The sequence below is a fragment of the Monomorium pharaonis genome, chromosome 1 (genome assembly GCF_013373865.1).
Source record: "Monomorium pharaonis isolate MP-MQ-018 chromosome 1, ASM1337386v2, whole genome shotgun sequence".
Lineage (NCBI taxonomy): Eukaryota > Metazoa > Arthropoda > Insecta > Hymenoptera > Formicidae > Monomorium > Monomorium pharaonis.
The window spans coordinates 37960491-37975898 of NC_050467.1; the positions used below are offsets into that span (position 1 = coordinate 37960491).

The 15408-nt window shown below is 33.6% G+C and overlaps 1 protein-coding gene and 1 long non-coding RNA gene across 4 annotated transcripts; one reads left to right on the forward strand and one right to left on the reverse strand.

The window, feature by feature from the left end:
- Positions 1-583: 583 nt before the first annotated feature.
- LOC105836281 (transport and Golgi organization protein 1) lies at positions 584-8161 on the reverse strand. Of its 3 annotated transcripts, XM_028195200.2 has the most exons (19): positions 8050-8161; positions 7676-7964; positions 7446-7579; positions 5403-7272; positions 5114-5269; positions 4949-5007; positions 4730-4867; positions 4395-4511; positions 4220-4297; positions 3899-4123; positions 3775-3795; positions 3434-3601; positions 3092-3314; positions 2863-3001; positions 2692-2781; positions 2419-2515; positions 2211-2334; positions 1324-1848; positions 584-826 (listed from the first exon to the last, which is right to left on the reverse strand). In XM_028195200.2, exons 2-19 carry the CDS (start codon positions 7923-7925, stop codon positions 774-776), a joined length of 4467 nt encoding a protein of 1488 aa, XP_028051001.1. In that variant the 5' UTR covers positions 7926-7964; positions 8050-8161; the 3' UTR covers positions 584-773. The 3 variants fall into 3 exon arrangements, with proteins under 3 accessions (XP_028051001.1, XP_036151073.1, XP_012535669.2); XM_036295180.1 differs by lacking the exon at positions 4220-4297; XM_012680215.3 differs by lacking the exon at positions 3775-3795.
- Positions 8162-8295: 134 nt separating this feature from the next.
- LOC118648769 lies at positions 8296-9733 on the forward strand. Its single transcript, XR_004965437.1, has 2 exons — positions 8296-8929; positions 9286-9733. It is a non-coding gene; the product is annotated as an uncharacterized LOC118648769 (long non-coding RNA).
- The last annotated feature ends 5675 nt before the right edge of the window (positions 9734-15408 follow it).

The following is a 15408-nucleotide window of genomic DNA, read 5'->3' on the forward strand; positions in this document are numbered from 1 at the left end:
TTGGGGGCAAACAAATAAATTAAACAAATTGTGTTTTATAAGGAATATATAAACATCGAAAATAAAACATGGTTTATATATATCATAAATTAATTTTTTTTTAATATTTCATTTTGATTATGATAAAAAGGTAAAACAATATAATTTTTTAGCTGTATAAAATAATTTAATTAAATTTGCAATAATTCTGATAACACAGTCTATTATAAATTACAATTTATTTCGATTTTTAAAATCATATAACAATTGTTTTCCATATTTTCTACATTTTGAATATAAGAAATTTATTTAATACAATATTTTATCTACGAGTTGAATATTTTCTATTTAAGTATACCGCTTCTATTAAAGTATACCGCTTTTATTAGAAACTTGATTATAAATTTGCAATATTTTCGTTTTCGCGGTACAATCAAAATGTATAAAAATATTTTTATCAATTGTATAAATAACTTGCTATGCATATTTTTCGAATTGTAAAATAAAAAAATTGCTAATTTATCAGATAATAAAGTCGATAAAAAAAACAATGCTTTTAACAAAAGCAATAAGGAAATGATCTATTATGTAATAATCACAGATATAATAACATTGACACTGTTTAATGAATCCCTGTATAATACGTTTTTTCTGTTTATATATACATATATATGTATTTGACATACTATTTTTATAATCACATATTTATTTATAATTGTTGTACAATGAGAACATTCTCACTGATACAGTGATTTGGCCTTTGTACAAGTATATTGAATAACAAGATACAAAACTTAAACTTTCCCATGCGCCTTGTCCAGCGATTCTCCCGAAGAATGTAAGGAACCTAAAAAAATTAATATACGATTAAGTAAAATATATCTCTCCATATGTTCCTTCATTGCTACAATACACACCAGTAAAAATTTATACTACAATTTAAAATGCAGAATGACGATGTATAAAAAATAAATTTAGTTATAAATATAAAAACTCAAATAATTTTTATTTCAAGTTCATAAAAAAAAAAAATACATTTTTAACAAATATAAGAATTCAAAATACAAAACCAAAAACATTACAAAATTAAAAGTATATTGTGCCATTAGGATACATTAAAATCATTAAACTCTATAACCTGACATCTATTTGGTATTATTTCCTTCCATAGTACTCCAAAACTGTCTCACTTTAGAGAAACGTTTGTGTCCTCGCATGCACAAAAAGGACATAATAATAACAAAAATGCACAAATTTTTCAAAAAAGTGGAAAACAGTCAAGGCGGATTAATGGCTATGTGTGTGTCGTCGAATCTGCGTGTTCATATCATGTGTATCACAAACCTTTATGATTTCGCGCACGTTGCTCTCGTTGAGGATGAAAACCAGAATTGCGAGTGTGCGGCAATGATTCTTCACCCCATGGTATCGTCCCGGGGGGTGGAGGCAATATCGAGCCGGGTAGAGGAAGGGATGGGATATGATCGCCACCAAACGGAGGTAGCGGTGGTGATCTGTGGTGATCGAACGGTGGAAGTAAATGTGGCGGAGACATAGGCGGGGGTGGGGAACCGGCGTTCTCGTACCTGCCCCCGGAAACCGGGGGACGATGCAATGCTGGTGGCGGCAACATCGGTGGAGGTGACGACAGTCTGCCGCCGAGAGGTGGAGGACGTTGACTGATATCGTACGGAGGTAGACTAGATGCAGCGGCTGGTGGCAAAGGCGGCAAATACGGTGGAAAGTGCAAATAGGAAGGTGGCGGGACCGGTGGGACACCCGAACCGCTAAACATGACAGGAGAATTGGACGATTCTGGTCCTATGAACAGTGGCAATGAAGTCGCCGTTTCCCCGTTCGCTTCCAAGCCTATGTTTGGAAATTAGTTTAAGAAAACAGATAATCCTAAGACTTATACTTCCATCGATATGCGAATCACTGTCTGCAGAAAAACGTTGCCAAAATTTATCTTGGATAATATTACTATACAACAGATCTTTCTAATTTTAATTTTTAATTACTAGCTAAGGCACTAAAGTCTTACTCTACAGATAGCAACGTTACTAGGCACTACAATTTCTACAGATCTTATATGATAAATCATTATTTGTCATAAAAATTGAATATTTCAATGAAAGAGTAAAAGTTCACAATGAATAATGACAAAATTTGATTTTAGCTAAAATTGTACATAATTAATTATCCGACTTTTTGTTAAATAAAAAACTTACGATGTAGCTTTGCTTCGGGATCGGCGTCATTTAAATTTTTCTCTACGAGTGTAAGGCGATTACGTAATTGGCTGGCCTGAGCTTTCGATTCTTCCAATCGACGCTCGTTTTGGCGAGCAGCAACCTTGTAAAATAAAATAAAATTTTAAGTATTTTCCAATATGTATACATAGCGTGTACAATAGCATATTTTTCTCATTACACATACCCATTGCTCGTGTGCTTTTGTTTCTAGAGCAGATATTTGATTTTTGTACTCCCTTTCCTGATCGACGATTTCCCGTTTTAACATCTCTATTTGTTGCCTGAAATTTAATTTCCTGCAATAAACTAATTGCATCGCACAAACTTGTTAAACAAATTCTTGCAGTCATGATGATGCACACGAAAGTATCCAATTTATTTTAATGGCGTAATTTAATTTTTGCAATTGAATTTTCCTTACACATAAAATGTCATCAAATAATGCAATTTTACTTACTTGTAATTTTGAATTTCATTTTGCATCGTGTGTAACCTTTCAACTGTCGATACAACTTCTCCTTGATTCTGTAACCAAATGGTCTCTTCCCTAAGACGATTATAATGTTAATAGTTTTCATTTAAGTAAAAACAATTCTAAAATAAACTCTAGACTATTATTATTATTTACTTTTTTCGTTCCGCTTCCTTTTCTTGGAAGAACTTTGATAAAACCTCGAGTCGTGTCTCTGCATCTTTCTTTTCTTTTTCAGCTATTTTACACTGATCACTTAACGCGACTATCTCTTCCTTAACAAGTTTCATATGTTCTAGGGGACAAAAAAGTATCGTTATTAAAATTAAAAAAATATTAATTACAATAAATAAACATTTAAATATTTTTATCTTTAAGAAAATACCTTCTAATAATTGGTGAGCACCATTAACATCATTTAAGCGCATCTTTAATTCGTCCCTCTCCTCACGCAATTGCACTGCCTCAATTTTAATGCGAGATACGTCGTATAACTTTTCCAAATCTAAGTTATTTGATTTGATTTGATTGATAATTTCTAACAATTCTTTTACTTCTATTTCTTTACTTTTCAGTTCTTTATGCAATGATGACTTTACAGTAGACAACTGACAAAAAAAATATTTTAGTAAATAAAATCACATTAAGCATGTATATATCACTACCTATTAAATATATTTCTATTTCTTGTATAGTAATTTTGATTAGTGTGTAATTACAACTTTACCTCATTTACTTGTTGTTCCAAACTATGTATTTTATCTGTTAACGTTTGTTCTATATTATTTTTAAGGTTTTTCTGAGTTGTCAATTCATCCTGTTCCCGCAAAAAATCTACTTCGAGTTCTTCATATTTCTTTTTAGTAGAGGCAAGCTCTGTTGATAAAGTTTCAATCTGCAATAAATTTATCATGTATATCAATTGGCATGTAAATCATATATTAAAAATTGATAGACAATAAATAAAATAAAGAAAGAAAATAAAAGTGTAAATAAAAAATGTAAGTATACTAATATAAATAATATCGTTAAAAATTTATATATTTGTAGAAATATACAAATATTAACCTCAAGTTTATCAAACTCACGCTGCATTTCAGAAATCAGAAAAATTAGTATTATTCTAATCCAAAAGAATCAAACAAAATAAAACCAATTTATTAACAATATATTGTAAACAAATTACTCTTACTTCTTGAGTCTTAAGATTCAGTGCATTTGTCAAGGATTCATTCGCGGCCTGTTGGGCGTCTAATCGTGCTTGTAGATCTTCCACTGATTGAGCCAGAGGATTAACTTCATTGTTCGACGACAAAACCTCTCTTAGCATACGTTCGAGTTCTAATCCAGCTTCTGTCGCATTTTCTAAATCCTTCTCCAGCATAGTCACTTGTTCCTCCAATTCTATTTTTATTTTCTATGACAGAAAAATATCAGAATAATAACAGAATGTGCAAAATTTTTAGTTTGTTTATATACACAATGAAACAAAAAACAAAAAATATATATATACCTGTGACATTTTTAAATCAGCTTTTAGCGATACAACCATTTCGTTAGAACCAAATGATTCATCTTCTATGCAATGCAACTAAAATATTTATGTTTTAGTACACATACATTCACATTTTAATAATAAAAAAAACCATGCCAAAGTAACGAAGAATTCACTCGTGCATACTGCTCACCTTATCTTTAGTCGATTTTAGATTCTCACTAAGCACTTCACATTCTTTTGTTGAGACTAACAACTCTTTCTCAAGTTTATTAATTCTAGCAATGAGTTGCTCATCTCTTCTTATATTCTAGACAGAAATATATATATATATATATACATATATGATATTGAGTTTTATTAAATAATGTTATTAAATACTTTGCGTAATTAGTTATGACTTCTCAAAACAGAAATAAATTATAATCAATAAAACTACTTTAAATGCAACTTTAATATTTAAAATCAATTAAAAAATTTGATTCTGTTCAAAAATTCAAACAAAAAATAAAAGCAAGGTATTTTTACCTCAATGTAATAATATCCAAGGGTAAACATGAGTGTTGTAAAGGCTGTTACACACAAATATATCAATGTCTTCCAGTAATTATGATCCAATCTTGTCCAATCAATCACATTATCTTCTTCACTTTCAAAGTCTCCCTTCTACCATAGAGAAAAAAATGATTATATGTAATTAATTATACATTAAATTATTAGTATTCAGAAATTATCTGTAGAACTTACTTGGTTCAGAAACTCTGTTGTTGTCTCGGTTATGCAGTCATGATCATTCGTACAAACATCTGTAATGATTGCGCAAAAATATTATAGTTACATTTTTTAAAAACTTTTAAGTATATATTGTAATAGAGAGTAGAGAGAATAATTGTGTATGTATGTGTGCAATACCTTCTACTCCACTTGGTATGGATGTGGTTTCTACTTTCTCCAAGCTATTATCTTCATCTTGATTTTCATATAAAACCTTATTTTCACTGCTTATGTGCCCATCATATTCAGGTAAGGTTTCTTCTTCCTTAACAGACTTGACAATCTGACTTTCGACTAAACACACAAAACACATCTAAGTTTAGATATAACCAATTAAAATATATATATATTACTAAAACTTTTGTATATTATTAATCTAAAAAATTTCAGTATATTATTTATAGAATTAAATTATTCGATAACGTACTATTTTTTTGTTCTAAATTTTCAGTACTTGACAAAATTTGTTTCTTGAGAAATTCATTGGAAGTCATTGTTTGCTCTGAGATCATGCTCTCTTGACTAGAATCTATAGATTGCTCCGATCCGAGAACGCTAGATTTTACATCGTTCAAGAATTCATTAGATTCTATAGGAACATTATCAGCGCTAGCATCATTAACCAAGTCATCATTTTTATTTACATTACTATGTACAATTGATTCTTTATTAAATTGAATATTCGCAATGCTATCATTTAATGCTTCTTGCATAACTGCTGTACTTTTATCGACAGAATGGCTTTCAAAAAATGATTCCGCTGTGATATTCTCTGTTTCAGACGGTAAGGTAGTAGTTTCTGGAATTTCAGTAATTATAATTTTATCGGCTTGATCAACTGCTTCTTTGTGATCGGCATTTTTCTTTGCAAATTCTAAATGTGCCTCATCATTTTCTAGTAATTTTTGTTCATTTTTTTGAGTAGTGACTTTTGTGACAATAGTTTCTTGCAAATTAAATAAGATTGCTGATTCCTCTTTATCAGAGGTAACTGCACTATCAACCTTTGTATTTTCTGTAACTTTATCTGCCTCACTTGTTTCCTGTGTTTGAATATTTTCAATGTGGATAGTAACATCAGCGTTCGCGGCCGCAGAACTATCATTTGCTAAAATCGAAGATGCTGTTGGCAATTCTTTGGCAGGCTTGTCAGCATCTTCATGTATAAAATTATTAGATGAAGGCACATCGCTAAGAGATATATTACTTTCCGAAATAATAGTGAAAGCTTCTTTTATTTTTCCGTCTGAAATTTCCACACTTTTAACACTTTCATGTATAATTTTTTGCTGCATTTCTACCTTTTCATTATCTGTAATACTTTGATCTATATTCGAATCCTTTACTTGAATAAGTGGAAGAATATCTTCAGTTGCAGCAGTCTCAGTTCCAATATTTTCAGAAACTTTTTTCTCTATTTGCAGTTCGCTCTCGACCACAACTTCAGGAGCAGCTGTATCATCGCCACTTTGAGCACTAATGCTCTCTGTTGCCACAGTTTCCATCGAGCTGGATAACACGTTTTTAAACGTGTTTGTAATGGTGGCTAGTATACCGTCGCTTTCAGTAACTTTCTCTTTCTCATTACTCTTCACATTATCCGATTTTTCCATATGTTCTACATCTTTTAATAATTCTTCAGATTGTTCACTGCTGTCATCAAGCATCAAAGTGTCATCTTTATTTTCACTGTCTAAGGTTGAAGTGATTATCACTTCCGGATTCTCTAGCGGCACATTTGTTTCTAGTTTGGAGCTAGTTTGTTTTTGAGTATCCACTTGCAACTTAATTTCTTCGAGTTTACTGGTGTTGTCCATGCCCGAGTGTAAATCTTTGTTGTCGATAAATGTATCCTTATTGGATGATTGTCCTTCACGATCCATCTTTGAATCAGGATCCACTATAGATCCGAGTTTATTTGACAATGCAGTAGCTTGTGCAGCCTCGGCTACAGAACTGGGTTGCACAGATGAATCAGTTTCAAAGTAAACTGTGGTACCATCTATCACCTCATAAGAGGGTGATACACTATCTGCACTAATCCCAGGAGATTCCTCTATGATACTCTCTATGGATTTCAATGATGGTGTCTTTTCATCCTTAGATAATTTATCATCTAACAAATTATGCAATTCGTTGCTCTCTTCCTGCTCCTCCGTTGACTCAAGTTTCTCAGACTGAACATTGCTAGTTTTATCATTAAACTTATAAACAGGCACTTCATGGGATAAAGAGCATTTTAGAACTTTGTATTCGTTTAGGAATGTTTTGGGCGCAAATCCCCGCTTGCCATTTATCTGGAACAGATCAGTGAATGGATAGATTAAACAGATCTTTTATGGAATTGAGGGATATCAATCTTGGATATCAACAGAAAATTAATATCTTTAAAAATATGAACGATAGAAAGCTATAAAGTAAATAGTGCGTTGCAATAACAATACTGTATGGGAAGATAATAAGTTTGTACCTCAACACCCCATAAATCTGTTCGTTTTCCAGCACCTTTACTAAAAACTTTGACATTTACGTTAACATTAAATGACATCACCTCAGGATCGTTAGCTTGATAGGCGAGTGTTGTCTTGGCCAGCGAAATGGGTACTAAATAATGGTAAAAAATATTGCAATAATTAGAATGCGACTGAGTTGAATGTGAAAGTGTTATGGGTTTCAGGGCTAAAGTATGGCTTCAATTACCCGAACAATTGGGGTCGCAACATAATTGTTTATCGGACAGAGCACCCAGGCATTGCGGTATTATGCAGAGAATTGTTGCGACACGTAAAAACGAAACATTCGTAAACGGGCTTATTTTCGTCATATTTTCACCGTAGAAAAGTTCCACATCACTACCGACGCCTACTACCGCACAATGACACTGCCACTCTCCTCTCAAACGCGCAACGTGACCATAAACTACATGCTGTGTAGAAAGGTAAAATTTCATTCTCGAGATTTTTCTTTTACGTCATATTGTCGTTGAACGCTAAATTAAAATAAGGGAAACAGTTAAATAAAGGAAAACAATTAAATATAAACTTTAATTTGAACGTTACATATATATATATTACTTTATTATATTTGGAGATATAGCAGCGCCAAGCTTAATTAATATTATATAAATTTTTTTATTTTAATTAAACTTTTCTATTTTGTATTACCCAGAGAGAAGATTGAGAAACGACACGGCCGCCTTTTAGGTGATCCGCGAACGCGATACGCCATCTGGGCTCTTTAAATAAAATGGACATGAACTACATAGCCAATGTCCACATTTGGGCGAGCGGGTAACTCATATGTGCGCAATTCTGGTTGCGTTCCGTGCTATGTACACGAAGCGACGGCTATATGAGAGTGAGCCCTTTGCTTCACAGTGATAGCCTGATATATGGTCAGCATTCGTTTTTTTTTCTTTTTTAAGCAAATTAAAGTTTGCATAGAGGTTGAGAAGAAATCTTCCCTCCCACGGGTACGACCTTGTCGTGGTGGGAGGGCTCAGTACCCCGAGGGCTTGAATGCCTGTGGGGGAAGCTAACTGTACCCATTGCACTTATTAAGTTTGTTTTTTATTCCTGCACTGCTACACTAGTGCAATAAGTAAGAACGAGAAAAAAGATATTTGTCTTATTCTAACTTATTGCACCAGTGCAGCAGTGCAAGAATAAAAAACAAACCTATTACGTCGTTGATCGTAAAATTGTGATTCGTCGCGCCGTGTTAACGCGGTTCGGGAGTGCCGACCAATTGAATTGAAAACGAACCGTAGCCGGCTCGTCGTGTCGCGCGTTTGCTTCGGGAGTGTCGTTCAAGTAAATGGACTAAAAGGGCTGTCTAATTAGTTCTACGCGCGATAGTATATCGTAGTATATTCGGTTATTCGCGAGTGTCCTGTGCAACGAGAGGAGGAGGAGGCCTGGGAAAGGCATTGGGCCCCGGCAGAGCAACTTTGGGGTGAGTATTATTATTTGCATAGAATTATTAGTTTTCTTTCTATTCAATTTTTCCTTGATAAATTATAAAGAATATAACGTCACGTAAAGTTTTACACAACTTTAATTTTATAAACTCTTCTTTTCTTTCGAAAAATATTAATTATACAATGATTATATAAATAATCGAAAAATAAAAATTTTAGATCCGTAACAATTATCTCTCATCTAATATTAATAGTCGCGAGCTCTGTTTTAATTTGAATTTAATTTGTACTTAATGAACACAAGTACAGAGTTGCAAGCCGTTTTTTTTTTCAATATTAAATGTTTATTTCTGTCGTGGTTTAATTTAGACTTTGCATTTGTTTGTTATAGAATCATCGTAGCGACGTTGCTGAATATCTCTGCCGCTGCGCATCGATCGGTGAGTGATGAATAAACTTTTAAAATTGGAGTAATAGATCTGTGACAAAATTGTACTTTATATATAATGTAGAAATGTTTGCTATAATGCTGCAATAATAAATAACATTTAGATATCATATTTATTTCATGGATCTATTGCTTTAAAGTGGATTGACTAAAACAGATCAGAGGATTTAACTTTTAATCCTGAATGAATGATATACATTAACTTATCATGCATATTTAATTTATTAAATAATTTTTTTTCGACGCCGTCGCAGTCTCGGCGAGGGTTAGGTATGTGTTCAACATCATCAAATATAAATTACAAGTATAATAAAAAATATATAATGTATCTTGCACGTATGCGCACAATTAGAAACTGCGCGCCGTTTCGTCTCTGATAAATTCCGTCAAATAACTAAAATAGAATAAAATAAATGCCGATCAACTAAATTTAACTATAAACTTGAAATGTTTTAAACTCCCTTTTAAAATTTTATTTCTTTCTGGGGTAATAACAGCCGCTATAATTAATCATACGAATAGGTAGAAATATTAATATATAGAAATATGTAAAAAATAAATAGGTATTAGAAAATAGATAGAAAACGGATAAGCAGAATACTCTATGTAAATAGATATACAAAAAAATTATGTAAATGCTTTTTTTAATTTTATAGAAACAATCTGTGTAATTAAAAATTATATGATTGTTGTTGTTATGATGTTATGTAATTAAAAATTATATACTAATGCCCGATATATTACAGGAAATCAGAACATGATATACGATAATACATCACAATTTATTAAATTTGCATGTTAAATTTATATATATACTTTTCACTTTATATTTTCTAAATATTTTAATGTTTGTTCTTAATTTTCTTCTAATTTTGTTTCTAAACTTTCATTCTTTGTTTATATCTTTATTCTTCAATACCAGAATATTTAATACAAATGGTGAATTTTAATATTGTTGTATTTATTTCGTCGCTTTTATGTAATGTGGTGAAAATATATTGTAAAATGTATTGTAAAATATTTTATAATTTGTAATTTATTAATTTTATTTTTAATATTTGATATGAGATAAATTCTAACTTATATAAATTGTAATAAATATATTGTAAAATTATACTGTATTCTTTATGCATTTGCTGTAAATTTATTTTACTATGTTGTATTATTGAATTATGTAACAAAAAATAACAATAAAATAAAGAAAACACATTTAAAGAAAAGAGGACCGTCGACTAAGAATCAACGGGGGTGGTGGAGAGCCTCTACAGGTTGATCCGTTTTTACCGAGTAAAATTTTAATTAGAAATTACATTAAAAACATAATCTTTATAGTTAAGAAAATGTTATCATTTATCCTGTAAAATTTTATTTGGTAAAAACAGATCAAATTTAACCAAAATATATTCAATCACAATAATATACGGTAAAAACAAAACAATTATTTATAAAAAAAATTTACATTGCTTGATTTTTACTCGCGATTATCGACGAACAGAAAAATAAAAAATAAAAAATACACATTTAAAGGAAAGAGGACCGCTGATTAAATGTCGGCGGGAGTGGTGAAGAACCTCTACAAGTAGATTTGTTTTTACGGACTAAAATTTTAGAGAGTTAAAATTCTCTAATTAAAATAAAATCTAACATATATATTTTTATTTAAAAATGAAATGCAAAGTCAAGTTTAACCAAATTAATATAATTTACCACATTTGATATAATTCACATATTTATTCACAATTAATCATGTTTCTCTGAAATTTTTACAATTATGTGCATTCATATTTCAAATTTGTTTTATGCAAATGCGCATAATCGTGTTTTTATAAGTATTTATAATGCATTAACGACACTTTACCGATATAGTAGGGAACAGACTCACAGACACAAATTGGATGCATGCTCATCAGAAATATAGCTTTGCAACTGTGTAAAATTCTTCAACACGATTGATTCTTTCCTTATTTTCTGCGAGAAATGCATAAACCATCAATCATATAAAAGATCAATTTTACAACAGTTGCAATAAAGTTGCTTTTTTTGCTGAACGCAGCCATATATTAAATTGTATTATCTACGGGTTTTCGTAGACATTGGTTATGTAGTTCGAAGTGCACGTTTTATACACGTTGAGACGCTGACAGACGGAAACACTTGAGATGACGGAATGATCTCAACTTCTGAACTTCCGACTTCCGAGAGTTCCGAGTTCCGTTTCCGAGTGAGTTCCGAGTCGCTACGTCGAATCGATCGAATGTAGCAGAGTGCAGTCAAATACACAACCAGCAAGTTGTTGACAGCAACGTTAGTATATTTTCTCTGTGCGCAGAGGCCACAACCGAAAATGGATTTATATCTTAAGGGTTCCTTCTTATTAGTAGATGTGACAAATACATTAAAAATTTATATCAGTGATATGTAGCATTATATTAAGATTAAGCATTATAATAAGAAGGGAGTTGACAATGGTACTCGGAGGCGCTCCTCTCGGGCTCTTGATACTCGCTCTGCGGATTCTTTGGGCTCGGGGTCGGGACGTGTCCTTCTCTTGAGTAGACCTGATCGGCGTTCTTTCGATGTGGCATTGTGTCTGAGATTAACTCGGACTAAGTACACTAGACCAACGACCCAGTCGGAGCAGGAGTAGTTCATTAGCCTGTGGCTGAACTGCTCTGAGCTCTTATTCTAGGCGTACGTGGCGTCCCTTCGGGGAGAGTGCCGCAATTGCGTCTATACTGCAAGTTGCCCGAAGGAGAGCTAATGTAGTCAGAGAGTAAGCATGTACTCTCGCTCTCCTAAGGAAACGTGCCCTTGCAGCGAAGGTTTAACAGCTGTCCTGGCTTTACGAAGTCCAGTGCGGCGGGCTGGTGTTCGTTGTTGGGATCCACAGATCCTAGTGGCCTGAGAACCACGTCGTATGGGTATCACGGAGGCTGGACGTTCCTTTAGGTAAACTCTTGGGGGGTATCATTGTCGGGGAGTGATGCGCAATAAAGACCTCTCGTAAGGTCCACTAAGCCTCTCACGACCAAGTCACCCAGCTACCTCCTCGTGGTAACTCCGGTAACGCTCCGATTCGTCGGGCGGCTGAATGTTGTGGTGGCGCTTAAGGGCACTGGGGTTGCAAACCCCTTTGCCTTTATTAGTTAGCCTAATAAAATTAATAAAAAGAACCCTTAAGATATAAATCCATTTCCGGTTGTGGCCATGCTTGAATGCCTGTGGGGGAAGCTAATTGTACCCATTGCTTCGTCGATCGTAAAATTGTTTGTCGCGACGTGTTTACGCGGCTTGGGAATGCCGAACGATTTAATATTTAATTGAAAACGAACCGTAGCTGGTTCGTCGCGTCGCGAATAAATGAACTTAAAAGACTAAAACTTATTTTGCCGCGCGCCTTACGTCGTCTCGTATTTTCGCGACTTGATTTTCCATGCCTCCACACTTCTCATTTCTGCGATGCCTTTCTCAAGGTATCTATCCGCGTCGAGAGCGTCAGGGTGATCGTCGCAATCCTTTTGTCCTTCCCGTTCTTCGATGTCTCTCTCAGGACATCTATCCGCGTCGAGGGCCTTCATCAAGGTGCTCGTCGCAACCAATTACTCTTCCCCCCTTAAAATAAAGAAATAGAAGCATTTTAAATAAATTCACAACGAAGTATTTTGGAAAATCGCGAGTAAATTAACTTAAGAAACTAAAGCTTATCTCGCCGCGTGTCTTACGTCGTCTCGTGTTTCGCGACTTGCTTTCCCATGCCTCCACACTTCTCGTTTCTGCGATGCCTCTCTCAAGGTATCTATCCGCGTCGAGGGCCTTCATCAAGGTGCTCGTCGTAATCCTTTTGTCCTTCCCGTTCTTCGATGTCTCTCTCAGGACATCTATCCGCGTCGAGGGCCTTCATCAAGGTGCTCGTCGCAACCAATTACTCTTTCCTCCTTGAAATAAAGAAATAGAAGCATTTTAAATAAATTCACAACGAAGTATTTTGGAAAACCGCGAGTAAATTAACTTAAGAAATTAAAGCTTATCTCGCCGCGCGTCTTACGTCGTCTCGTGTTTCGCGACTTGCTTTCCCATGCCTCCACACTTCTCGTTTCTGCGATGCCTCTCTCAAGGTATCTATCCGCGTCGAGGGCCTTCATCAAGGTGCTCGTCGTAATCCTTTTGTCCTTCCCGTTCTTCGATGTCTCTCTCAGGACATCTATCCGCGTCGAGGGCCTTCATCAAGGTGCTCGTCGCAACCAATTACTCTTTCCTCCTTGAAATAAAGAAATAGAAGCATTTTAAATAAATTCACAACGAAGTATTTTGGAAAATCGCGAGTAAATTAACTTAAGAAACTAAAGCTTATCTCGCCGTGCGCTTTACGTCGTCTCGTGTTTTCGCGACCTGTTTTTCCACCCCTAAAAAAAACGTTACTAATAAACAATAAGATAAAATTAAACTTACGCAATTCTTTTTTGTATTTGAAGTCGTATCATGGGTTTTATGGATTAGTCTAATTAGTTTCACGCGCATTTGCTTCGGGAGTGCCGACCGATTTATTTGAAAACAAAGTATGTTATTCGCGAGTGTCGCGAGTGTGCAACAAGAGGAGGAGGAGACGCAGGCCTGGGAAAGGCATCGTGTCATTCCGCAGTGTCATTCCTTGGAGTGAGTATGATTATTTGACTTATTATTTGTATAAAATGAATAGTTTTTTCTATTCGGTTTTACTAGATAAATTACAGCATTATCGATAGAATCACGTAAAATTTTATACAAATTTAATTTTATGAAGCCTTTTTTCTTTCAAAAAATATTAATTATATGACGATTATATTAATAATTGAAAGAATAATAAATTTTATATGTAACAATCATCTTTCATTTTATATTAGCAATTGTGAGCTTTATTTTAATTTCAATCTATATGTATGTTAAAGTATTTTACAAAATTATTCTATCAATTAATTATTGTATTTACTTAATGAGCCCAAGTACAGAGCTGCATTCCCTGAATTATTTTTTACAATATTAATTGTCCCTTCTGTTCTGCTTTAAATTGGACTTTGCGTTTGTTTGTTACAGAATCACCGTAACAAGTGTTCAGTTGTGCAACAAGAGGAGGAGGAGGTCCAGGAAGGGCATCAGGCATCAGCGGAGCAACCTTGGGGTAAATATTTTTTATTTGCACAAATAATTTTTATTATTTATTTATTTTAATATATAATATAATATTTAATATATAAATTATAAAATTTTCAAAAATATTTATTATTTTAAGCACTGTTTTAATTTAAATCTTATATTTGTGTGTTACAGTATCATCGCAGCTTCGTGGCCGAATAACTCCGCTCGTTGCGCATCAGATCGGTGAGTGACGATTTTTTTTATAAAACAACGAATCTATGAAATTTATATTAAATCTTTTTATTTGATATGTATTATAAATAATACAGATAAATGCGACTTTTCATAGATTCGTTGTTCTAAATGTTTTTTATTTGCATTTTTTAAAAATAATATACTTGATCATAATGTATGTACGTGTTACCCTGTAATTTTTTTTGTTAAAACATTTTTATTTAAAACAAGTATAAATGTATATACTTGTTTAATTCGCCATTACTTAAATGTCTTAAATTATCTGGCTGTCATGCAGCTAGAATGGATTTGGCCAGAATCAACGAAAGGTGAGTCCAATCTGGCCGGAAAAAAGAAGACATTTATCAAAAGAGTGTCAAAAATTAACGTAGGTAGGTAGGGATACGGGTAGGTAGAGATACGGGTAGGTAGGAATGTGTGAATAGATAAACGAATAAATGGAAATACGGTTAGGCAGGAAAATCAATCTAGGGTTGTAGGGCTCGCAAATGTGTTGTTTACCGCCTGTTTCAGACTTTTCCCATTAGGTCATGTTATAGGAAAGAGGAGGTTTTAGTGGGTAGGCGGCGGTGAGGCTTTTCGTCCGACGTGCCTTCCGTTGAATCCCACACTCTCCTGGTCTTTCAGGGAGTCTTTTGAAGATTTCCTCCTCTATAAAAAAAAAAAAAAAAAGCCGGCAGATACACACATAAGAAGTAT

What these genes read in the sequence shown, in the direction of transcription:
- LOC105836281 (XM_028195200.2), bottom strand. Translation starts at nt 7,925, where the DNA reads ATGAAATTTTACCTTTCTACACAGCATGTAGTTTATGGTCACGTTGCG. An exon ending in TGCTCACCAATTATTAGAAG is followed by an intron (nt 3,002 to 3,091) that starts GTATTTTCTTAA and finishes TTTGTCCCCTAG; the next exon opens with AACATATGAAACTTGTTAAG. An exon ending in ACGTGCGCGAAATCATAAAG is followed by an intron (nt 827 to 1,323) that starts GTTTGTGATACA and finishes TAATTTTTTTAG; the next exon opens with GTTCCTTACATTCTTCGGGA.